Raw genomic sequence first — 25,711 nt, 5'->3', positions numbered from 1 at the left:
TACCTAGCTTCAGAGATGCCAGTCCAGGCTCTGCCATGGTTTTGCTGTGTGACCAGGGCAGGTCCTTTCCCTCTCTGAGCCTCAGTTTCCTATCTATTAATGAAACAGATGGTCAGCCAGTCCCAACCCTGGCATTCTAAGATTTCTCACCAACTTGTAAAAATGAACATAGAACCCAATCAGCCTCCCAGCCTCCAAAGGAGCTTCCTGTACGTGGAGAAAGCCAGGCCAGAGGTCTGCTCCTGGTCCTTGTGGCACAGAGTGAGACATGGCTGCTGGGTGCCAGCCCCTTCCCAGGGCACGGCTCTCCTGTCCCAGGGAAGCAGGACAATGTGCCCCTCTCTGTCCCTGGCTTTCCCAGGGAAGGATCCGTCCCCACTCCCTGGAGATGGAGAGAGAACAGTAGTGGCCCTCCCCCTTCTGGGTCTTGTGATGCCCTTGGGGACAGAGAGGCAAGACAAGAGGCAGGAGGCAGTGCCCACATCTTTCCTGGCAGACTTCATTCACCCTGTGGCAGGCAGAGGTGACAGTACCCGTGTCTTCCCAGTGGTGCCAGCATCTCTGGGACACACATTATAGCCTCTGCTTTAACTTCCAACCTCTGGGAAAGCGGGTGGCCTGGGGCAGAGTGTAGGCTTTGGGAGACCTTGGTTTGAGCCGCGGCTGTGCAGCCATTGTATATGACCTGGGGTGGCCACTGGCCGGCTCTGGTGCTCAGTGTCCCTCTGCAAGGTTGGGAGGTCTGTGTTTTCACCCAGGGCCCTGTGAGGGTCGCAGGAGACAGGGCTTGCGTGGGCTTGGAGCACCAGGCAGTGCCAAACTGTGACCTAAGAGGCTCCTTCCTCCTCTCTCCCAAAGCCGGCTGGTTTATTTATTGCAAGAAAACCTTTTACTGTATCTAGAGGAGAAGCAGCTAACAGTCCCCAATAGTCTGTTGACTAATGACTGTTTCTTCCCGCAGAGGTGATGGGTTTGATCTCAGCTCAGCCCCTTCCTCTCTGTGTGACACTGGCAAACTGCCTGACCTCTCTGAGCCTTCATATCCTCGTCTGTGGTTGGGGTGGGCTTCCCCACCTGACGGAGTTATCGCAAAGATTAAAGCTTGGGCGTCATTGTCATGGTTTGACTTTTAACTTCCCCAGGGGCTCTGTAGCATGATCTCCACTGGAGTCCAAGGTGGGGATGTGTATTTGGGGGTCTGCAGTTGTTCAGCCATTGATCAAGAGGCAGCCGGACACGGGCTTTGACGTCTGGGAGATCTGAGCTTCAATTGCGGCCCAGCCTCTTAGGCACCCCGAGCCCGGTCAAAGGCACCAATCTCCACAAACCTTGCACTGAGCCTGCCACACAGGCATGGCCCTTGGAGGGCGTGGTGGGCTCCCAGCGCCGTTCCCAGGGCCCGCCTTCCTCTGCTGCACACAGCCCCCCACGGGAGTGAGGAGGGAAGGAACCCAGAGGCCCCCAAAGGGCCTGGTGGGTCCTTGAAGGGAGCTCAGCACTGCACCCCGCCACCCAAGCCTCTGGGAGAAAGATCCTGGCGCAACAGCCCCGTGTGATGATTAAGTTCTCTCTGCTCCAAATGCTATTAATGGTCATAAAATTATCCACAGTTTTCTGAGGCCCAGTCCCAGGGCTTGCCTCAGTGGGACAATAAAATCGCATGCAGAAACGATCTGGAAAAGGCAAAGACGGCCAAGCAGAGACGGAGTTAAACGAGCGGCAGCCTGCTCTCATTAACTCAGGCCATTCACATTTGTTACCAGGGATTTCTTTTTAATTAAAAAACAACCAAGTTATTAAAAAATAAGCTTGTGAGGGGCTGGCCGGGCAGCAGCCGAGGCCAGCGGGAACAGGCGCTCCACGCAGCAGGACGGGCCGAGCTGGGGCCGGGAAGGTGGCAGGGGGCAGCGCTCAGACGAGTCCTCGGGGCAAGCTCGCCTGCGTCTGGGAACCTGGAGACCCCCACCCGCCCAGGAGCTCCCGGGCTTTGCGTGCTTATCCAAAAACTCAAGTGCTCCGCAGGCGAATACCTGCTGCCCGTCCAGCGCCGTGGGCACTGGCGAGTCGGCACCGAGTGGCCGGCCTTGGCACACGGATAGTCGTGTGCTGGAGGCACTGCCTCGGGATGGGCTAGAATTAGGGTTGGGGGAGGTGGATCCTCGGGGCTGGGCTCCCCAAAGCCCTCTTCTTACTGCACAGGGATTAAGATGTGAGGCTTGGGTCTAACAGACCTGGGTGGGAAATCCTCCCCGGAGCTTTCCTAGCTGTGTGTTCTTGGGTGAGTAGTTGCACCTTCCTGAGCCTCTGTTTTCTCCTCTGTAAACTGGGGATAATAATACTCGTATCTCCCTCTGCTGGCAGTAGGTATGCTCAGATGAAACAGTGGTGTGAACCACCAGCACAGGGCCTGCACCTACTGCTCAATACATGCTGCTTTTATTGTTATTGTCCTTGTCCTTATGTTAAGGAGTTGACCGTGTTCTGGGATCAGCTTTTTTCACATCGTAATGGTTTATCTTGCTCCATATTGACAGCGCTTGGACAACATTGGGCCTGGTGATGCTGTATGGCGTCTGTCAGGCACTGGGTGCTGTTTGACAGTAAGAAATTTCTATTCCTGGGTCCCCTTGCTGGGTTCCAGCACTGTGCTAGGGGCTCTGCGCCTTTGCTCTCAGGACCCCACAGTATCACCGGAGATCTGCCATGACGCTCCCCATCCTACACAGGGGAAACTGAGGCTCAGCCGACATGCAGTTTGTCTGAGTCACAGGTTGGTTTGGGGCAGAGTAGGGACTCACATCGAGGTCTGTCCAGCCCCCAAGCTCATGTCCTTTCGTCCTTAGCGTCACTGTGCAAGGTGGCAAGGCAGAAAGCCTAAGAAGAGAGAGTTTCCAGATTAGTATTCCTCATCTGTAGGTGAGAAAACTGAGGCCCAGAGAGGGGAAGGAGCTGATAACAACCATGCTGAACATTTTTGTTACACTTTATGTCGTTTTTCAATACTTTCACATCTATTGCCTCTTAATAAAACCCCTACGTCGCGGGCAAGGCAGGGCATAAGGTAGTTAGGCTGTCACGGAGGCGTGGAGGACACAGGCGTGCATGGCTGTGCTGTGTGTCTCCGTGGTGTGATACAGTTTGGTACTGGCAGTAACAGATGCTGTTTTGCTTGATTTGGGGGATTAAATGCCTCCAACACAGCGGGGGTGCAGTTAGTGTAGGCTCCGGCTGCTCTGTCCCACCTTTGCCCCAGTGACCACCCTCCCCCTACACCCCTCTGCGGGCCACCCCATTCACGTCGTCTCCTTTCTCCCTGTCTTTCTCTGCCTAGTGAACGGGAGCTACGGCCACTGCAACCCGGGCTCAGAGAAGAGCCTGCTGGACCTGGACCTTGCTGAGGGCCCCGGCCCCACCTGCTGCCAGGGCCTGTTTCTCCCCGCGGGAACCCCGCCACCCCGGGGTCACCCCCCAGCCTGCGAGAGGCTGCTGCATTTCCCCCACCCAAACAGGTACGTGCCCATCCTCCATGAGCTGCTTCTGTGGACACTCCTGGGAGGCCAAGGACCAAGGGCCTGAGAGCCTCAGCTAGTCTGTGTGTCTGCCGGGACACGACACACGGGACACAGCGCCATGAGAGTGCCTAGCAGCACAATGATGGATGCCTGGCCTGGACTCTGCTCCTCCTGCTTGGCCCGGGCCTTATGAGGGACACAAAGACGGTTTTATTGAGGTGTTTGTCCACTGCACGAGCTGAGGTGGCTTTTCACAAAGAGTCTGTCATTTCAGAGGAGGAAGATTCAGGGTTAGGTTGGGGAAGAAAAACCCAGCTCAGAGATCATACAGTGTCCAACCCTGAGCTGCGCTTAGGCAGAGAGGGAGTCCTCCCCGTGCCATCTCCTGCCCCAGGAAGCCATCGCCCCACCGCGCCCTACCAGGTCACCATTCAGTGCTTGTGCATTTCCGGTGACGTCACCTCTGCAAGGGCATTTCATCAGGTTGCATGTTGGGCTGGAAGGGTCCCAGTTGTGCTTTTGTCCTAGTCAATTTCCTGTTGCTTATAACAAAATACCCGAAACTGCATAATTTATAAGGAAAAGGACTCTATCTCTTACAGTTCTGGAGGCTGAGAAGTCCAAGGTTGAGGGGCCTTATCTGGTGACAGACTTCTGGCTGATGGGGACTCTCTATGGAGTCCGGAGGTGGCACAGGGCATCCCATGGCAAGGGGGCTGAGCACATAGCTCAGGTCTCTTCCTCTTCTTATAAAGCCACCAGCCCCACTCCCGTGATAACCCATGAACACATTAATGCACACATGAGGGCAGAGCCCTCATGACCCGATCACCTTTTAAAGGCCCCACCTCTCAATACGGCCACATTGAGGATCAAGTTTCAACATGAGTTTTGGAGGGGACGGATATTCAAACCATAGCAGCCTTGGTGCCCTCTGGTTTGCTGATAGCAAACCCAGTCTCAGACAGGCCTCTGCGCACACCCGCCCGGCCCCAGACCTCACCCACCGCCTGGGCCGCTGGCCTGAGGCCTGCTCCATGCGCCAGAGATGCTAACACCTGGCCCAGCTGCCGCTTTGCAGCTCATTCCCTCTCCAGCTGTTTGCTGAGTGCCTGCCGCGTGCCAGGCACTGTGGTTGACACCGGGGCACCTTGGCGGAGGAAGCAAAGATCTCCCCGATGGAGCTTACGTTCTCGTGGGAGCGCTGCAGTGGGGACACTACGAAATAGAAGGATGCTCACTCCTGCCGTGTGGAATCATTCTTCTTTGAGAATTGAGGTTGCCTGTGGCTTTCTTTGCTGTGTGTGTGCTAGGGCTGGAGCCCGTGCTGTCTGAGGGCCTCTGGGCTCTGACTTTGTTTCTTCCCTGTCCCTTCCCTTTGCCTTTCCCTCATGGCTGGAGCCAGGGGTGCTGAAGCTGCAGGGAGCCAGGAAGGGAGGCGCTGGGGCTGGAAGGCCACCATGGGAAGCAGAGGGGCGGGTGATGACCCACAGCACCAGCTGTAGAGAGCCCAGGACAGCAGCATAGAACAGCAGTGATAATAGCTCCCTCTGCCCTGCCACCTCCTTCCCAGGGGGCTGTCGCAGGGCCCTCTCACCATCCCGGCAGCTGCCCCCGGAGGCAGAGAGGCTTAGTCCTCATTTCACAGGCGAGGAAACTGAGGCTTAGCTGGGGTGAGGTCGCATGGGTATCCTGGCCAGACTGTGGGCACAGCCCCAGGTCTCCTCTTCTGCCCAGCCAGCCATGGGGGGCTTCTCAGACTCTCAGCACCACATCCCCCTCCTGGCCTCTCCCCTTTTCAGAGTGCTCTGGTGGCAGGCAGGCCCTGGTGTCTCTGTCTGCACCTTGCCTGGTCTCCCTACCCAGAATGGTGGGTGCTTCAGTACAGGAGTCCCCTGTGTTCCTCAAACCTGGCCTCCCGTGCAGTGGGCAGAGGGAATGCCCCGCGTTTGGGAGAGGCGCTCTCTAGGCACCTGTGTACCCCCCACGCGGTAAAGACAGCCACATGGCAAAACCCAGCCCCATCCCCCCACCCTGTCCTCACTCTCGCGAGGGGCGAGGCCAGAGTGGCAAGGACCTTGCCCGAGTTTGCACAGCTGGAATGTGGCCGCGCCTGGCTCCGACCTTGTGTTCTGTGCGCTGCCCTGCCTGGCCTGCCTGCGGCTTCTCCCCCAAATTGTGTTTTACTCAATCACAGCATCTGGGCCTGAAACCCTGGGACCTCCTGCCCCAGAAGCTGTTCCCCAGTTATTCCTGAGATGCCCTGTCACCATGACCGTGCTTCAAACCCCACTCACTGACGTTAACAGTGGGAAAGACAGGCTGCTTAGGGCAAAACTTCATACAGTTAGCATTTCTACAAGTTAAGAAAGATCACAAAAATTAAGAAAGATTTAAGGGACATGTAAGTGGAATTTAAAACACACTGGACCTGGGTGTTCCTACAACGCCAGCCTCAGCCTTCTTCCTCAGAGTGCACCCGTCGGGATGGCATCACGGCTGCGGGGCTGGGCTGGGCTGGGGCGAAAGAGGGGCCTTTCTCCTCGTCACACTTGGTCACCCAGATCTCCTGTCTCCTCAGTCTCCTCTTTCTCTCTCTCCCCTTTTCCTCCCCACTCCTCCTGGCTTTCCAGATAACCAGTCTCTGTTCCCTCTCTCTGCTTCCAGCCGTCACCTCCCCTCCTGCTCTGAGCTTCCTTGTCCCTTGGTCCTCAGCTTCTCCTCCAGCCCCTGCCTGGGCCTCCCCCCGGGGAGTGCCCACCCTCTCATGACCTCTCTGGCCACTGTCTTCCAGGTCACCCAGACCCCAGGCCACATACGTGAACGGTGGCCTCCCAACCACACAACACATCAAGCAGGAGTCCCTGTCCGACTTCCAGGCCATGGCAGAGGCCCGCATGCCCCTGCCTGCCCACTGCCGGGCCCCGCCAGCCACCGGCCTGCACACAGACCTGGACCTCCCCGGCCAAGGCCTCGCCAACCCCGCACCTTCCTGCTACCTTCTGGGCAGCGAGCCCAGCTCTGGCCTGGGTCCCCAGCCCGAGGCCCACCTCCCCGAGGGCAGCCTGAAGCACTGCTGCCTCCTGGGCCTGCCCCCCACCTCCTCAGCCTCCTCCTCGCCCTGCGGCTCCTCCAACGTCACACCCATCATCCGCTCCTCCCAGACGGCTCTGGTCACCTGTGTAAATGGACTCCGGAGCCCCTCTCTGCCGGGAGACCTGGGGGGCCCTCCCAAGCGGGCCCGCCCTGGCCCTGCACCCACTGACAGCCACGAGGGCAGCTTGCAACTTGAAGCCTGCCGGAAGGCGGCCTTCCTGAAGCAGGAGCCTGCAGACGAGTTCTCTGAGCTCTTCGGGCCTCCCCAGCAGGGCCTGCCACCCCCCTACCCCCTGCCTCAGTTGCCTCCTGGCCAGGGCCTTGGAGGCCTGGGGCTGGGCCTGGCGGGCGGGATGGTGGCCGGGCGGCAGGTGTGCCGCTGGGTGGACTGCTGTGCAGCCTACGAGCAGCAGGAGGAGCTAGTGCGGCACATCGAGAAGAGCCACATCGACCAGCGCAAGGGCGAGGACTTCACCTGCTTCTGGGCTGGCTGCGTGCGCCGCTACAAGCCCTTCAATGCCCGCTACAAGCTGCTCATCCACATGAGGGTGCACTCGGGCGAGAAGCCCAACAAGTGCATGGTGAGTTCCCACCGGCCACCAGGCCTCACCCCTGCCTGGCAGGCAGAGCGGCACCACCTCACTGTCTGGGGAGGCCACCTGGGGCTCCTTACCTGGGGTTCCTTACCTGGAACTCCTTACCTTAGGCTCCTTACCTGGGGCTCCTTACTTGGGGCTCCTTACCTGGGGCTGGCTGAGATCTCTGTGGCTGAGGAGGGAAGGACCAATGCTGTGGATGTGGCCACTGCTCAGCATGGTCAGTGCCCTGGCAGGGGAACCCTGGCAGGGGGGCCCCTAGGACTTGCCAGGTGACCTGTTCCCACCATGAGGCATTAGCTGTGCCTTAGCATGACACGGGGCCCATGCCACGCACGTGTGCCCTAGGTCAGAGCAGCCTTGGCCAGCCTTCTCTTTACATACATGTGCTCCGTGTCCCACCTGCCGGTGGCCAAGTGAGGTGTGGAGGACGTGCTCTCATCCAGCACTGGGCCCTTCCCAGACAGGCTCCCGGGTCTTCTGGAGCTGTGTAGGGCCTTGGCTTCCACCAGGGAGCCCTGGGTCAGGCACCCGGCTTAAGAGCTGTGGGCCCTCGGGCACACTTGAGGGTAAAGCCAAGGCTTGCTTGGTGGCTAAGGCCCTGGTAGCACCAGCAGTGTTCTGGTTGGGCTTGAGACGGAGGTTTCTGGGGAGGGAGAGAGAGAGGCGTGAGCATGCACGCACACACACATGCATTCACTGTAGGCACCCAGGCCTCCGGCCCTTCTGACTGGTTATTTCTGTGTTCTGCTCTTGCTGCGGTAGAATTCTGTATCAGAGGCTGGGAGCCTGGTCTTACTCCCTGATATCCTCAGCCTAATCTCTGTGCCTGCCCTCAAGGCCCAGCTGCCCTACCAGGAGAGGCGCCTGCCTGGGAGTGGCAGGGTGGGCCTTGGTGTGTTTGCATGACGAGAACCATGGGCCTCCAGGGCCACTGCTCCATCTGCCCAGCCATCAGGACAGTAGCACATCTGGTCTGCAGAGGCCGGTGTTGTAGCCAAGGTCAAGTTCTTTTACACTCGCACACTGACCCTGTTGCTGGGCCCCTCCTCATGGAGCATTCAGTCTGGGAAGGCCCAGTGTCCTCGCTCAGAGCCCAGGGGGACATATGTAGGGGCTGGGAAGGAGGCAGGAATCTTGGCAGCCAGTAGCGTAAACTCTGCCCTGCCGGGACAAGGTGCTAACCCTCGGGGCCCCACCTGCCTGCGTGGCTGTGAGCTGCCGTCTGGCGGGATCAGCTCCTGCAGCTGCCAGGAGGCTGGGTCTTGAAGGAGGAGAAGTTCACTTTGTACGCGAGTCAGCAGCAGGGAATGGCCTATGCCAAGGGGAGACAGGAGGACGGAACCTGGCGTCCTGGTGTGTGCAGGGGTGGTGGGGAGAGGTTCACTGAGCAGGCTGAGAATTTGACTTTATCCTGTGCCTTTGGCTGACTGGATACTGGAGGGAGTGCTGGTGGCTGGGCCAGCCCTGGGCATGCCCTCATTCGTTTGGAGTCTTGTACATGCCCCTCCTGGAAGGAGATGACCAACAGGCCAGGCCAGGCCTCCCGGGAGATGGATGGGCCAGTCTCTCCCTGAGACCCTGGAGCTGACAGCCGCTGAGCCGCACTCCTTCATGCCTTTTCTCCTATGCGTGAGCTCATGGGTGTCTGTGGGGGCCTGAGTGGAGCCTACGTGACCCGAATGATCCCTGACACGGTGTGGTCAGTGGCCTTCTCACAGTGGGGCTTCTGCATGGAGTCGGCATCTGGGAGTGTCTGTGTTGCACGCTGGGGGCCGTGGAGAGGATCTAGGCCTCCCCTGCCCATTTCTAGCTTGGGCAGTGGAGGCCCAGTGAGGGGTCAGGGCCCAGGTTGCTCAGTGCAGTCCCACGAACTCTCTCCTGGGCCAGGCTGCCAGGATATCATCGACTCCCCAAGACACTGGCTTACACCTGGCTCATGCCTGGCCCAGGGGACCCAGACCTGGACCTGCCATGGTCCTTGCCCTGGGGACACTCACACTCAGGGAGGGGTGGGAGATCAGCAACAGATCCGGGGATGGACCCAGGAGGGGAGGCCCAGGAGGGCTTCATGGAGGAGGTGATGTCTGAGCCCTGTCTGCACTAACCTATGATTGCATTTAATCTTTATGAGTCCTGTAAAACCAAGGGTTTTGACAGATGGAGAAACAAAGGTTCAGCAGGGTCCAGCGGGCCTTCCTCTTGCTCCTGTGAGAAAACTTGGTCTTGCCTCTTGCGGGGTTAGGATTATGGTGATGATCGTACCAGCAAGCAGCTCCAGAGTGCTGACGGCACGGGTGCTCCTCTAAGTGATACCCCCGTGTGGTCCTCACAGAACTCTGGGGTAGATACTATTAACCCCATTTTACATAGCGGGAAACTGAGGCTCAGAAAGAGTGCATCATTCACCCGGGTCACACAGCTGTTGGAGACAAACAATAACAATAGCAACAATAACAGAGGCTGAGAAGCACAGTAGTAACAGTAAGAAAAATTCCTTGCCCGAGGTCACACAGCTAGCAACCATTGGGCTGGAATTTGAACCTACATCTCTCTAAACTATAACGCTCTTATTTGTGTGGACCTTCTGCTAAACTGATTCTCCGGCGTCTTAGGGCAGCCCTGCTGGGTGCCACCATCTGGAGCAGCGGCGGAGGTGCTCTCTTCTCAGCACCTCCCCTGCGCCCCTCCTGCCTGCCGTGGCGGGGGTAACCCAGGGGAAGGGGCGGGCCCCAACCCACACCCAGATAAATAAAATCTCCTTTCCCTGTAAAATTATTAATTTCTCATGACAGGCCTCCGCTACCATGCACTGTAATAGACAAAGGAATTTTGGACCCAGAGCCTCTGGAGAACAGGAAATAGATGAGACATTTTGATTGAAGAGTAAATGGCCCACTAAAATAGCAGTTAATCCTTTTATTATCTTTCCAGCAGCCGTTTCCACAGTTCTTTCATGAGGTAAGCCTCTCCCCACCCCATCCAACTGTAATACTCCATCCTCGCAGCTGGTTTGCATTTAGCCCGTGGAGCCTCTGCTCCGGCACCGGGCAATCCTCGCCGTGCCGAGAGGAGCCCGGCTCCCCTCTGCCCGGGCAGTGCAGTCCTCAGGCCAGGCCTGGGACAGGGACTCTCTGGCCCCCGGGGGGAAACCGCACCATCCGCCCCCCACCCCGCCCTCCACACGGCCCATCCACGCTGTCCAGAGGAAGCTCCCTAATCTCTTTGCAATATCCTGTTATGTTTCTGACGTTGCCCGAGTTGTCTTAGCCTTATTAAATGTGGGGCTTCGTCCGCGTTACGATAACAAGGCTGTGCGTCCAACCCAAATACCGACGCGACGCCTCGAAGACGTTAACTTCGAAAAGATTAATTCCATGCTTCCTTAGGATGGTTCTCCCAGACGGCCGGAATTCTGATTGTCTGAGACTACAGAAATTAGCAGACCGTGTAGCTTGCTTTCCTCCACAGCAAGGAAAAGAGGGGCAGAGTGATAAAAGGAAAACTCATAACGATGCCACTTTCTACTGGGGGTTTATAAAGTAGCAGCAGCAGTGAGAAGAACCCCTCCCTCACTTCTGGGGAGAGTTTTACCAAAGCTGTGAGCCCCACCTGGAAGGCATGTGACGCTCTGGGACCCACAGACCTGGGTCCCAGCCTGGTCCGACACCTGCCAGCTCTGTGACCTGCCCTTTCTGAACCGTACCACACTCAGTAATAGTACTTGGCTTTTAGGGTTGTTGTGATTAGGGTTAAAAGAGATGACAAAGGCAAGTGTCTGGTTAATTCTCTTCTTCCCCATCGCACTCTTTGACAGTGATCTCATTTGTACCATAGCCCTAGGGGTTAGGACAGGATCATTTATAGCTGTTTTACAGATGGTGAAACTGAGGCTCAAAAGAGCCAGTCAGTGGTGGGGCCTGGACTTGGGGTAGGCTGAACGCGGCCGGCTCCACTGTCAGAGCAGTGGGCAGGGCAGTCACGCGGCAGGCGTCTGCGGGGGCCGTTCGCTAGCCTTGCTGATCGGTGTCTGCCAGGGACCCCGATTCCTATCCTTTCGTCCACAGTCACTTGCAGATCATCCGCTCTGGGCCAGCCGTGTCTGCAGCGTGCCTGGGGCTGGACCCGGGCAGCTGGGCCAGCCCGGGAGGCAGCTCCAGCGCCCGTCCTCCAGCCCTGACAAGCACCGGAGTCTCGGCTGGGTTTTCACCAGGCCCAGGTTCCTCTGGCTGCTGCAGCCGCACTGGCCACTGGTCTCCCTCTCTCATGCCTCTCTCCACTGTTTGCCGGTCTGTTCCCAGGTGCTTTTGAACCCGGGACCAGGCAAATACACCTGGCCAGAAGCTGAGTGGTATTGATTGTCCCTAACTAGGTGAGGATCTCAGAGCACCAGCCACCCTGCCTGACCTCCTCTTGCCCACCTCCCAGCCCGGGCACAGCTTACTCCCACCCCTATAATCACGGGGCTCTGGCTTCCCCTTTTAGCCTTGCCCCAACCCTCTCGCTGACCTCCCCCACCCTGAAGAAACACAACCCTGGGTGCAGGGGGGGCGGCAGTAAAGGGAGTTGCTCTTTACAGAGAGGGTCAGAGATTCTTCCATCCTGGCTCGTGCTAGCCGTTCCCCATTCCATCTTGAGAACAGCACTGGGCAGAACCCTGAGGCCCAGAGAGGCTAAATCACTTCCCAGATCACACAGTCTGCCACGTGGCAGGGGACAGACACTGACCACATCTGCTGACCTGCCCAGCCAGTCTGTCTCAAGAATCCGAGAGAGGCTTGAGTGGGGTTCTGGGCTCATCTCCCATGGGATGTCCTGTGGGAGAGGAGAGTCAGTATGTTCTGAGACGTACTGTGTCCAGCCATGAATTACCAGGCCCATTTTACAGAAGCAGCAGCCGTGTTTCTGCTGTTCACAGGCAAAATAACTTCGCCTGTATCACGTGGCCCAGCTGCTCGGACCATGCCGCAGGCCACACTGCCTCCCCCCTCCTCCTCTGCCCTGCCTGTCCCTTCAGCGGAACAGAGTCACCTCTGTGCTGCCCACATCACAGCGGGTAGAGTCCCTGGACATCTGCTCCCTGCCCCCATGTCCTGAGAGCAGCCCTGTGGGTTTGGGAGCGTTTCTGGGCCGGCAGACACCCTGACTCATCCAGCATGTGAGGCTCAGCCTAGGGAGTTACCCAGGAGCCTGCAGTGTCTGAGCACACAGGTCGCCAGCCCCTCCCCAGCACGTACGGTCAGAGGATGGGGAAGACAGCCCAGAGAGGGTGGTCAGGGGCCCAGGGTTGCACAGAAAATGGGCACCCGTGAGCAGGAAGCTTTCCTGAAGGGGCTGGGAACCAAAAGCTGGGGAAGGTTTCCACGCTGGGAAAGCGGCCCTCAGCGGGGAAAGCGTCATCGCTCTGAAACGCTTGCCTCACTTGGGAGGGGCTCTCCCGTGTGCCAGGCCTCGAGCTGGGAGCCCGGGGTCCAGAGATGAAGATGACGCGATGCGAGGCTTCTGGCACTGTGGGAAGAGCGCGGCCTTTGAACCCTGCGATGCTATTGCTGGGCGAAGGCGGGAGGCGAGCCGGGAGCGGAGGGCTCGGGCCTGGCTGCGTCACCTCATCCAAGTCGGTCGAGGGGAACGTAATTGAAACCTTGCTGGGTGCTTTTCAGTTATGTGGAGCTTCCACGTGCACGATCTCAGAACTTTCCCGGAGACTGGAATTATTATCCCCATTTTACAGGAGAAAGGGCAGTCCAGCTCAGGCTCGAGTTGGGGTCTCCAGTGCATCATGGGGTCGGTTTGAGCCGGTTTCTGCCTGACTCCAGAGACTGTGTGCTAGCCAGGACCCCAGGCCACCTCCCAGGCAGAGAATCATCAGCCTGTTTACAAATACCGAGAGAACGTCCAGATCTGAAACCCACTCAGCAAGCTGTCCCTGGGCACCTCCTGCACACCCCCTGGCTAGGCCCTGGGGTCCCAGAGGGAACCAAACCCGCCTGGTCTCACGGGGCCCACGTTCAGGAGGGGAAACTGATGGACATTTGCATGTGACTGGTTTTCAGGAAGCCGGCGCCCAGTGTTCTTGGGGGCCTGTTGCCTGCTGACTTGACGGGCCTCTAGTTCTGTCGTGGAGTAGAGAGCGCCGCATGGGTTTAGGAGTGAGACATTTCACCTTCTTTAAAATAAGTAAATCACGTGAAAACAAGTTCCCTTCTCGGAGACTGGAGTTTCTGGTCAGATCGAAAAGCTGCAAAATGGAACATGTTTGAAAACCTTTGCCCTGGTGACTCTGCGGTAAATGAGCCCAGGGAGGCCAGGCCGGTCCTGCCAGCTCTGGGCGCCGAGTCCATCCTCGCCTGGCCTCATTCCGGGGTGGGGAAGGGTCTGGGCAGGAAAACTGTTTCGGGCAAAGGCAGCCTGCGAGTTGGCATCCACAAGTGCCATCATGGATGATCGTTCCTGGGATGGTGTCAGTTCTTGTGTCTGCCCTCATTATTAGACGGGGAAGCCGAAGCCCAGAGAGAGGGCACTGTGGCCCAGTGTCACCCAGGGAGTTAACGGTAGCCATGCGGTGCCTGCTTTATTTCCCCTGCCCTGAAGCTTCCTGTCCTCCTCAACTTCTAGCCAGTCTTTGCATTCCCCGGGTTTTTAAAAAATCCTTTGGGTCTGGGCTTTTGTTGGTCCCTGTGTCTGGAATCCCTTTCCCAGCCTGGAAAACTCCTACCTATCCTTTACAACCTGGGCCAGGGCTCCCACCTCAGTTTCCCCGTCCTCTGTACCTCCTGTTCTCCCAGCATGTGTCGCCTCATGTTTAAGTGCTTCCTGGTGTTGCCCAGTGTCCTGGGGACCACATGCCCTTTGGCGCCTAGCCTGGCCTTGGTGGTGGAGGAGCTGAGCCTGCTCCCTGGGACAGAGGCTCTGCCCTGTGGTCATCGCGCCTCTCTGCTCCGAGGCTGCGTGAGGTTGCCCGGGCACCGTCCTCCCGAGTGGTTCCCTGTGAAGTCACAACATTGGTGGGACCTTAAAGATCAATCACTTTCACCCTCTCATCTGGTGCTTGAAGTTTTTCTGTAAGAAAGCCTGACTCTGAAACCTGCCTTTGCCACCTCTCTGCCTGAGACGGTGTGCAGTCATAACCTGACTCCTGTAGCCTCAGTTTCCTTACTGAGAAAACGGAGGAAATAGGACTGTCGAGAGGCTTTGATGAGAAACTAGACCAGGGCACGCCGTAAGTGTACAACAGATGGTTCCGACTGTTCTGGACAACTTGCATTAGGTAAAAGGAAGCATAAAATGGCTAATGGCTCTTCAGTCATGAATGTCCCCAAAGAAACAGAAAAGGCTGTTGGAAGTCCCAGCTCTGCCGTGGACTGGCTCTGTGACCTTGGATGAGTCACTTGGCTGTGCTGAGCCTCAGTTTGCTGAGCTGTGAAGTGGGCTAATGTGTCACACTCAGAGGTGGCAGTGGACTGTGTTCATAGGGGCCCGACAGATGCTAATGCCCTTTTCCTCTCTTGAGCCCAGGGGTTAGCTCCACAGAGCGTGGCTTCCACTGGGAGGCTTTCCTCCCTCCCCTAGTTTTAAAAAACCAAACCCAGGGGGCTTAATAAAGAGAGGCTTCCTGGAGCCAGAGTCCTTCAGTTCTCCGACTTTGCAGTCAGGGAAGAGCCCTGAGAGCCCCCGTAAGCCACTGTGCGGAGGGAAGACTGAGGCCCCAGCTGTAAATAACTCGCCTGGGGACAGGCAGGGGGACTGGAGACAGATGGAGACTCGTCCCAGCTCTGCTGCTCACTAGCTGTGCAGTGTGGACAAGGCACTTCATTCCCAGATCTCAGTTTATGCATCTGTAACATGGGAGCTGTGACATTTCCCCAGGAAGAGGCTCTGTGAGGGGGGGAAGGGCCTTGTTGACTCAGTTGATGCCACTGGGCTCAAGCTGAGTCTGTCTCCCAGTCCAGTGCTCCTGCCTGCAGCCGCACCTCTGGGTAGAGGGGGCCTCTCACAGGTATGTTCCTCGAAGTTGGATTCTCCATCAGAAACAGAACGGCTTAGCCACAGGCTCCCCGGGTGCAGTTCCTGGCCTGGAGGCCCCTGCCTGCAGCTCTCCTGGACTCCTCCTTCCCTGCCCCAAGCCCCCTCTCACCCCGCTCTGGGCCACCCCTACCCCTCACCCCTCACCCCTACCTTGTCTCCATGCCTGAGCCCCCTTCCCATCTTAAATTCTGAGCCAAGAATTGGTGAGCCGGAGTGGACCCGTGGCTAAGCGCATGGGATTCCGCTGGGGTTCAAACCCTGCTCTCCCCCTTAGCCAGCTGTGAGATGTCAGAACAAGTCACGTGGCTCCTCTGAGCCTCAGCTTCCTGTCTGTGGCGGGGAGAGTGCTGTGAGAATTAAATGAGGTCATATACGCGGGACACTTACGTCATGCCTGGGGCGCATTCAGTACTTAGAAACAGGAGCCCTTTTTTTCCTTCTCCTTTTTTGAAGTCATCAAACCCAAGCTCTCACAGAGATGAGAATTCCTGGGATGACTGCACTTGAGGGATCAGGAATGCTGGCCAAGTTTTGGGAGCCCAATATTGCTTTATGGAATATGAAAAAAATGAAGGATTAAAAAACCACAACTCTCTGAATTGAATTTAAAATAATAAGAGAAAAAAGCTTTTGAATTTAATGTAAATGGGACTGAAATGATTCCCTTATTGGAATGAGAAAGTCAGATGCAATCAACAGGGACTCTCAGCAAGTGCCTAGACCGTGCTTTCTGAGAGGGACATGCTGGAATTGGTCAGCTTTGTGACTAGGCATTAATAGGCTCTGTCTCCGCTGGAGGGCAGATGGGTTGACCAGAGCTGGCTGTGCCTGCCTTGCTCGGACAGCTGCAGTCCCAGGCCTCAGTGTCCTGTCCCCATCTGTTAAATGGTGATGGGCCAGACCACCCCGAAGGTCTCGGTCACCTTGACCACTAAGACTCAGGATGCTCAGGAGAAGGGATGGAGTCTGTTGGGTCCTTACCTGTGCCGCTTCCTAGGGGAGAGCCTTGGGCCACTCTGTATCTGCCACCCCCCAACCTTTCAGCACAGCTGTCCTGACACCTCCACTGTGCCAGGTGCTATGCAGTGTCAAAGGAGGAACGGTCTGGTGGCAAGAGAATTAACCAGATGCCTCAGAGACACAGAGGTGGGAGAAGGCTTGCTTCCCCTGGGATGTCACGAGAGCTGGACTTGGACGGGTGGGTATAGGCCATGAGGAAAAGGCCTTATAGGGAAAGGGAACAAAAGTTTTGAGATGTGACAGTCTTTTTTTTTTTTTTTTTTTTTGAGACAGGGTCTCACTCTGTTGCCCCAGCTAGAGTGCAGTGGCATTATCATAGCTCATTGCAACCTCACACTCCTGGGCTCAAGAGATCCTCCTGCCTCAGCCTCCCAAATAGCTGGGACTACAGAGGAGCACCATTGTGCCTGGCTGAGCTGTGATAATCTTTTGGGTTTTTGGGGTTTTTTTTGAGACAGAGTCTCACTCTGTCACCTGGGCTAGAATGCCGTGGTGTCAGTCCAGCTCACTGCAACCTCAAATTTCTGGGCTCAAGTGATCCTCTAGCCTCAGCCTCCCAAGTAGCTGTGACTACAGGTGTATGTCACGATGCCCAGCTAATTCTTTCTATTTTTAGTAGAGACAGGGTCTCACTCTTGCTCAGGCTGGTCTCAAACTCCTGACTTCAAGTGATCCTCCTGCCTCGGCCTCCTAGAGTGCTGGGATTACAGGCGTGTGCCACCACACCTGGCTGATGTGACAGTCTTGACCCTTGTGGGGAGCACAGATGTCCTCTTGGGCTTGGGGGGAGTTACATGCATGAGTGTCGGGGGCATAATGGCAGTTGGAATTGGGCCTTAAAGGGCCTCAAAGTCCAGTATGAGGAACTTGGACTGTACCCTGAGGGCAGCGGAGAGAGTAGTGGGAGGGTTCTAAGCAGGAGAGTGACAGGATCAGAGTTAACATCTAGAGTACTGGAAGTGTGACAGGCACACAGCGGGGGCAGGGACTACCTTCAGATGAGGACACTGAGGCCCAGGAAGGGAGATCAATCCACATCTGGAGCCTTCTTCCCCAGACCCGCAGGAGCAGCCCAGGCCAGACCGTGCCACCAGACAGCAGGGCTTGGCTGTCACCCAGCGCCTAGGCACCCGTGGGTGAGCTGTGCCGGGGCATAGTGTCTACACAGGGTTGGGTAATGGAGCTCTGTCCCCCTTTGGAAACTGTGTCCAGCACATGTACCAGTGGGAAATGGGAAAGGCATTTCCCATAATGTGGTTCCGTAAAGTTTGCACAACTGTTCTTTGTTTTCCGTCAGTCCCCACAATAAATCTTCCTCCACTGCCAGGACTGGGGCCCCCTGGTCTGTAAGTGATTAGGGCGCCGACTTGCGCAGCTCCGCCTCCTCGCAGTGCATTCTTCTGACGTGGGCAATGATAAAATGAGAGTCTGTCACTGAGACTCTTGCCTTGCAGGTAGCAATTTCCATGGCTGGAAGGCAGCCTGCTCTTGCCCGCTCCGTGTCCACCCGCAGCCTTCCTCCATCAGTCTGCCGTGTTGGGCGCAAGCTCAGCGGGCAGATGGACAGTGTGGTACGGGGCTGGACACTTCCTGGGGACGAGATGATGGGACTGGGGGTCTCTGCAGGACTGTGCATTTCTGGGGGCAAGACTGGGAGGTCTCTGCTGGGCATAGAGCTAGGCTATGGCCCAGTGAATGTCTGTTCAACTGATGACCATGTGCCAGCCTCTTTATTTCATCAGATCCAAAAAGCACAGGGTTTTTGAGCTCAAAGTAACATTTGCACCTTCCTGCTGCATGGCCAGGCCCTGGGCAGGGTGCAGAGTGTCGACGGATAGTTCCTGTGCTCAGGGAATGCACAGGACAGTGGTAGGACCCCTCTTTTACGGTGGGTCAGTGGAATCCAGAGTGGAAGCTTCCTGGCCACTGTCACATCTGGGACTCCTCCTCATGTCCCTGCTCTCTGCCCCGTGATCTTCCCGCTGCCACAGTTGCCTTTCACATTCAACTGTGAGTTTTCGCTTCCCAGCGTCTGCCGAGCCCCAGGTTTTGGGAGCTGTTTGGACTACGGGGTCATTTCTGACCAGGCTTCATTGCCGATGAACATGACAGTGACTGGAGGTCGAAAGAGTTTGGCCACGGGCAGAAAGCTGAGTCTACTGTGCTTCAGATAACTCCTTACGATCCCCGCCACCCCACTGCCTGCCATCCCTCCTCCCTGCAGGTAGACGGTGGCTCACCGAGGTCACAGGCCGACGGCTCGGGTTTGCACTTTTGCTGTTCGCAGATGTGGAAACTGAGGCCTGCAGAGAGGATTTGGCTCACTGAAGATCACAGAGCAAAGGAGCCCAAGCTCAGCACCCTTCCTCCCAGCCAGTGTCCTGCCCGCTGGACGGAGCCCCCGTGTGCCGAGTGCCTTGTACATGCTGGCCCCGTGGCATGCAAGGGCCACGCCTCCCAAATTCCCGAAGAACACTGGCGGGCGCTGCGTGCACTGGGAGGAAACTTCCAAGGTTCGGCATCTCAACCTATGCCCCTCCCAACCCCTGCCACGCCCTCTGACAGATGGGGCCCGCGAGGCCCAGGGCGAGGAGGTGACCTGCCGGAGGTCACACAGTGGGAGAGGGCTGGCAGGTGTGCGGACCACACGTGTCAGAATCACCTTCCTTCCCTCATTCATGAAGCACTGCCTGGCAGGCTCCAGGGAGACTTTTAACCAGTGGTGGGTTTCAAACATCACACGTCCTTACGTGCGTTGGAAAAGTGCAGTAACTGATCGCTGTGGACGTTAAGCCCAGAGGAAGCCTGGTTTATGCAGAGACTCACACAGGTGTGCACCACCACGAGCTCTTCCCTTCCCCTGCTGCCTCTGCCGCTTCCTTTCTTCATTAACATGGAGCCGCCTGACCCCTTGGAGCCTCGGTTTCTCTGTGTGTGATGAGAACTTGGATGAGATGAAGTTGGAAGCTCTCCTAGGTCTCATGACCTTGACTTGGTCCGGGTAGAGACAGCAGGGGCCAAGGCCAGCTCTGCCTGCCCGTTCAAACTTTCCGTGGCTCTGGGCAAGTCACCCCACCCCTTTGGGGCCTCAGTTTTCTCATCTATAAGATGGAAGACTTAGACTCCAGGATCCCTAAGATCTTTTGAACACAGACATTCGGATGTCTATCTTTGCAAATTCCTGGCAGGCCCCGGGGGAGGAGAGAGGAGGTGGAGGCCAAGAAGAGTGCAGGTGCGGGGCCGTGCTGAACGCCTGGCCCCAGGTCCTCCCACACCCCTGTCTCATTCTCTGTTCCAGACACACCGGCCTCCTGGCTGGTCCTCAGACGTGCTACGTTCGTTCCCACCTTGGGCTTTTTGCATGGCCTCTTCCTCTGCCTGGAATGCTCTTGCCTCAGCCAGACCTCTGCTCCACATCACCTTCTGCAGGAGGCCGTCCCTGACTACCTGTCTAAAGTAGCACCTTTGGCCGCTCTCTGCCCCTTGCCCTGCCTGACATCACGTGATGTGTTCGTCTGTGATCTGTTCCCTCCACTCAAACATAAGCTCCATGAAGTCTAGATCTTTTTATGTTTTGTTGCCTTTGTGTCTCCAATGCCTCAAATAGTTCCTGATGCACAGGATGTGATCAACAGGTGTTTGCTGAATGAACGTTATTGATGAAAGGGGGGAGAGCGGTTCAGTGGGCAGAAGGGCCGGAGTGTGCTGGGAAGGACAGGCAGAGTCAGGACTCCTGTCCCATGACGTGGGGACACTGCAGCAACTCACAGGGCCGTGCTGGGGGCTGCCTGGCTGCTGTCCCAGAGCAGTTCTGGGTCAGGCTAGCTGGGGTAGTAGGTACACAGTAGGTGCTCAGCACTTCCCTCCCTCCTTGTCTGCAATATCAGGGAAAAGGGGCTGTGCCTCCGGTCCCCAGGCTCATGGAATGGCAGACCCAGGTGAGGACTTAGAAACGATCCTGTGCCATCGCGTTTCCAAACGCGGAAACCGAGGCCCAGGGAGGAGGCGTTCTGGTCCAGGTTCCCACGCTTGGAAAGAAGTTTACAGTCAAGTCCTCCACGTAGTAGATACGCAGTAATTAGTTGCTGCTGCGGCAGCTGTTTATCATTAATCCGTCTCCACAGATCCTGTTTTTATGACCATGGGCACAGAGGTGGGGCAGGAGTACAATTTTGCATTAATTGACGACAAAAGGACTAATGCAGCCAAGAATGCAGCAGGGGAAATGATTAAACTGTCCAGAAGCAGCTATTCTAAAGTGCGAGGAAGGAAGGAAAGTGGCATTTGTTGGGAATGTGCTCTCTTCCAGATACCAGCTTGAGCCCGTCCCTGGCTTCTCTGTGTGTCTTTTGATGTTGGCGTTACTGTCTCATTTCACGGATGAGCAAACTGAGGCTCAGGGAGGTTAGCTGGGATGCCACACCCGGCCTCCCCTGTCCAGGGCGCCCTCTGTGCCGGCAGGAGCTGCTTGCTCCCTGCAGGAGGCATCTTAATTAGTTACTGCAGGTCCTCAAAAGCAGTCACGTGCAACTTGCGCTCTTCGTGGATTTGGAGCCGAGCCTCCACTTAACCAGCCCCGGGGGGTTTTGCTGTATCCAGAATCAGCACCATGAGCCCAGGGCGTCCTCACACCCCGCTCCCTGCCGTCTGTGTGAGGCAGGGGCCCGCCTCACAGGCGGGGAAGGCCTGCAGGCAGCTGCCCTCGCTCCAGCCCTGCCAGGCGAGGGCACCGGGCAGGGATGGAGGAGCTCGGTGGCTCAGGGCGCATCTGCGGGGGCGGAAGGCATGTGGGGAGGTCCCACAGCCAGGAGGAGCTGGCGTGGGGGCTGGAGCCCAGGTCTCCATCAGGACCGTGGCTGGTCATGCTATGTCTTGATTCTAGTCTCAGTTTACCTGTCTCTTCAGTGGGGATGATGATCGTGCCCCATCTGCATGGGGTTGCTTACCTGCCCTTCACCCTGTACCGTCCTCACGACAACCTCGTGTCTGTAGGACCACTGTCCGTCTCCCTGATGAGAACACCGGGGGTGGGGAGTGTCGCACAGCTGGTCAGCGGTGCAACCCCAGCTGGCGGTTGCCCTGCACACTCTCCCTCTGAGCCCACTGCCGCCGCCTGTGGGCGTGAGCGCGGTTCCCGGGGCGGCTCTGCCCCCCACGGCTGCCCCAGCAGGGAGCCGGCCTGCCTGCCGGGGAAGACAAGGTGTGGTCCTGCGGAGCAAGCGCTGCTCTGGCTCCCGTTGGTAGAACAGAGGGTCTGCTGCCTGCAGTCAACACCTCTGCCGGGAAGTTGGCGGCTCGTGCCAGCGCTTGAATTGTCTCCACGTTGTGAGCCCAGGAAGGTTTGTCCTGACAACCGGTTGGGGAAATCAGCCAGGGGATCCCCCTCCATGGCCCGGGCAGTGGTTGCAGCCTTTCAAGAGCTGTCTGAGGTGGTTACTAGGATATAAATTAGATTCACCTGGCCAGGCCCCGCCTCCCCTGGCGTGTTCCTGAAAGTGCTGAACCTGCTCGCTTTGCGTCTGTCGTCTGTGGAGAAGGGAAGCATGGGGGAGGCCTGGGCCCCAGCGAGCCGGGCAGGGGGAGGTGGGAGCGTCCGGTCCCCACTGGTGAGGGGGGCAAGCGAGCAGGGCCTCATCGTGACGTTCTCGGGCTCTAGCACTTTTGCCTTCCGGCCCCTTCCTCCGTAAAAAGTATTAAAAATTATATTTTATGACAGCATTGGTATAAAGACAAACATTAATATTATATATTAAAGCATTTTCTTTGACCTAAAAGTTTACTTTTTCCAATCTTAAACCATTTTTTCATGGATCCCTAGAAGTACTGTGGACACTGGGCACCGTGCCTGCTACGCCTGGTGGATAAGTGAGCCCCGAAAGGAAGGCTTTCGAAGGCTGAGGGTGCTTGCACTACAGTCCGTGCCTTGCTTCACCCCTTCCCTTCTCTGGGCTTCAGTTTCATCCTCTGTGAAAAGGGGGAGGTGGAGGAAACACCAGAAAATCCTGCTGTGTTGTTCTAGTCTGTTCCCTTCTGTTCTAATCCATCTTGTTCTTTATCATTGAGTTCTTGTCTTCCATTAAGAATTCAGGGGTATTTACAATAAAAGATCTATGTACAGCTAAATTGACACAGTTTAGAGAAAAGGACGTAAATACATGAAAAACCTAAGCTTATTTAATTATTGTGATCAAACGCTATATTTTCCTGGAGCTTCCTGATAGCCAAGGCAAAGAGGGCAACTTGTGGAATTACAGGATTCTTTTTGTCTGGGAAAGGAAGCAGACCAGCCAGTTTGTTTCTTGGGGGGCAGTTTTGTCTGGATACTAAGTCCTTCTGAGGCCTTGGTGAAAGGCAAATGAGCTGATAGCTGGAGGAAGGTGTAAATATGAGAGAGTTCGTTATTTCCATGATGCTAATACAGAGTCGCTGAACAAAACGTTAGACCTTATTTTCACAAATAAGTGTGCTTATGTTCTTTGAGAAAAGCCAAGGGCAAGTAAATACTGGCAGTCAAGGTACTTGTGTCCTGGTCTAGGTAGTACTCCTAGTACCTCCATGCATCGGCCCTCTGAGGTAGCCATCATGATCCCCACTTTATAGACGAGGACATTGGGGCTCAGAGAAGTTAAGTAGCTTGACCTCAATCACCCAGTGGGACCTGACTTGAGGCTTCCATGGCAAGCAGCTTCTCTTTGCAGATTTCGGGGTTCAGTCTATTACTTGGGACTGCTGCAGTCCCTTCCTTAAGGAATGTGTAGCCTAGGGACCCTATGGGTTTAAAAAGAAGAGAGCGACACCATGTGATACGTGCTTTGATGGGGTGCATGGGGCGATGGGGCAGAGGAGGAGGAGCAGTCGGCCTGGGCTGGGGGTGGAGGGGGCGTCCCAGGAGGAGCGGTAGCCTGGCACAGGCCAGGAGGTGACATAAGAAAGCCTAGATTGTGGTGGTGACAGAGGAGGAGGGAAGCTGCTACCTGCCAGGTTGCTTAGCCCCCAGCAGCAGAAACCAGCTCTGCCACAGTGAGCCCACATCCCCGCCGGGTACCTACTGGCAGGCTCTGGGAACCGCGGACTCTCTGTCTAAGGGAAGAGGACCAGACTGAAGACAGGCTTGATCCCAGGTCCCCAGGGGCCTACAGGCAAGTAGTCTACCCAGATGCTGCGGTGGGACCCCCACTTCCTCAGCACCTGGCCCTGGCCGTGGCAGGGTGTCCCATTGGCCAGGCCTGTCTCTGTCCCCCGCTGAGGGGCTGGCCCCTCCCTGCGGGAGGCATGGGAGGTCTTCCCTGCTCACGCCTTCACTTCCCACACCGAGGGATTGAGTCTCCACTCTGGGGAGACCAGGCGCGTTTGTCAGAAGTGGTCGGATCTGAGAGAGAACCGGGAGGGGCGCCGCAGGAGGGGTGGGGGGCTGCTGAGTGCAGGGGCAAGGGGGAGCCCCCCTAGGGCCCACGTCCCAGCCTGGCTTCGTGAGCAGGGAGCAGGTGCTGGCTCGGGCCTGGGAGGAAGGTGTGACCTGGTTTGGGGCATCCTGAGTAGGGAGCCACCAGCCAGAGGGCCACAGGGGACAGGGGATGTGCAGGTGTGGGGCACACAGGCAGGAGGGGTGTCGTCAGCCTGGAGGTGGACCTAGAAGCTCAGGGGCTGCAGGAGCGGGTCTGTGAGACGGGGTGCACTGGAGAGAGCCCATAGGGTGCCTCAGCGTGTATCGAGGGGACAGGGAAAGCGGGGTGAAGGGGCCAGGCATGAGGGAGCACGTGCTGGGGTGCATGGGCGGGGTGGCGGGGAAGGGAGGGTTTTGTTGGAAGCAGAGAGGCTGGGGCTTGGGGTGTGGATGAGAAGGGCTGGAGAAGAGCGTCTGTTTGGACGCAGCTGACGGGGGACATTTCAGGGAGAACAAACTGCACAATGGCCAGGGTGGCTTGGGGGCAGGGCAGAGTGTAGCCCTCAAATCTGTGCTGGCCCAGAGAGAGTGTGTGTGTGTGTGTGTGTGTGTGTGCATGCAAGTGTGTGTGCGCATGCATGTGTCTTTGTGTGTGTGCTTGTGAGAGAGAGTGTGTGTGAGTGTGAGTGTGTTGTCGTTTGCCCTCTCAGCAGCTGGAGTCCACATGGGCAGAGCTGATCCGTGGGTTTGCTTAGAGAGCAGGTCGTGCTGGCCGAGCCGCCAAGAGGGCGGGAAAGCAGCCAGAGGCATCTGAGCTGGGCATCAAGGGAGGCAAAGGCCAGAGAGGTGCGGGGGCGGGGGGTGGGGGCGTCAGTGGGTGAACCAGCTGGAAGAAGAGGTACCTGTGGTCAGAGCGCCAGGAATTGCTTGAGCATTTTACATGGGCCATCTCCTACTGCAAGGTGGGTATGATTCTCTCTCTTTTGTGGATGAGGAAACTGAGGCACAGCAAAGTCAAGTAGCTCATGTGGTCACACAGCTCGTGCTGGAGCTGAGATTAGTCCCTACAATCCGACCCCCAGTAGGATGGGTGAGTCCGGGAGGGGTGGTCGAGGTGGATGGACTTAGGAGGGACGGTTTGGGGATGAGGCCCCATGTAGGAGGCCACCCAGGACGAGGCTGGCCCTGGGCTGGGAGGAAGCCTGGGCACAGGCACAGGCCTTTGCTGAGTGTGAGGTGCATGGGCCGTGGTCCAGGGGCTGGTGAGGAAGGGGGTGGGCTTCCACGAGGGTGGGAGGGAGTGGAGAGTGAGCTGAGAGGTGAGAAAGGGCGGCTCCCTCCCATGAGAGCGCTCTGTGGAGTCACAGGTGCGGTGGGGGCAGTGTGGACCGCGTAGGAGTGGAGCCACTTTGGTGGAGCTCTGCTGCCATCCCCAGCCCAGAGCAGCACCTGCTTGTATACAGCTGTGTTCGTGTGTGTTCTCTCATTCACGCGTTCACGCATTCACGCATTCATCACCAAACACCTGCTCCGTGTTGTGCCTTTGCTGAGTGTTGGCCACAGAGCGAGGGGTCCTGCCCTGGAAATGCTCACAGTCTGGATGGAGACACACTCGTGACCTGAGTTACACAACCACAGGGTAGGCGCCCTGGAGGAAATGCACAGGAGCTCAGAGTAGGGGACCTAACCCAGGGTGAGGACCTGCAGGAGGGAAGCGGGGTATGAGTTATCCAGGTACAGAGGTGGGGAGGGCGTCCCAGGGGAGAGAATGGCCTAAGAGGCTTGGAGGTGAGAGCTGCCAGTGGCCCAGAACATGGAGTGACGGAGAGAGCTGTAGAGGTGGCAGGGCCCGGTGACAGAGGACCTTGCATGTCAGACTGAGAGCTAGGCTTTGTCTGCGGGGCTGCCGCTCTGCCTCCTCAGTGATTTCACCGTTGAGAGGGTCCCGGTGAAGGAGCCCGCACTTGGGTAGGGGGAGGTGGCCTTCCTCCAGTGGGCCTGATGCAGTTGCTCCTCTGACAAGGCTCAAAGAGTCACCTGCTGCAGCCCACAGGGGCCTGGGGCACCAGGTAGAGAGG

The 25,711-nt window shown here is 57.2% G+C and overlaps 1 protein-coding gene across 3 annotated transcripts in view; it reads left to right on the top strand.

Annotated features, from left to right (window-relative positions):
- The window catches only part of GLIS1 (GLIS family zinc finger 1), a 209,210-nt gene that overhangs the window by 122,522 nt on the left and 60,977 nt on the right, over positions 1 to 25,711 (top strand). For 2 of the 3 annotated variants that reach the window (XM_069477958.1, XM_069477957.1), the window contains exons 2-3: positions 3,332 to 3,509; positions 6,307 to 7,189. In XM_069477958.1, coding sequence (XP_069334059.1) covers positions 3,332 to 3,509; positions 6,307 to 7,189 — 1,061 coding nt within the window. Of the gene's footprint in view, positions 1 to 3,331; positions 3,510 to 6,306; positions 7,190 to 10,141; positions 10,166 to 25,711 lie in introns of all 3 variants that reach the window. The other variant, XM_069477956.1, reaches the window with a different exon arrangement.

The sequence above is a fragment of the Eulemur rufifrons genome, chromosome 8 (assembly GCF_041146395.1).
Source record: "Eulemur rufifrons isolate Redbay chromosome 8, OSU_ERuf_1, whole genome shotgun sequence".
Classification (NCBI taxonomy): domain Eukaryota; kingdom Metazoa; phylum Chordata; class Mammalia; order Primates; family Lemuridae; genus Eulemur; species Eulemur rufifrons.
This window is presented reverse-complemented; position numbering and strand designations above follow the sequence as displayed.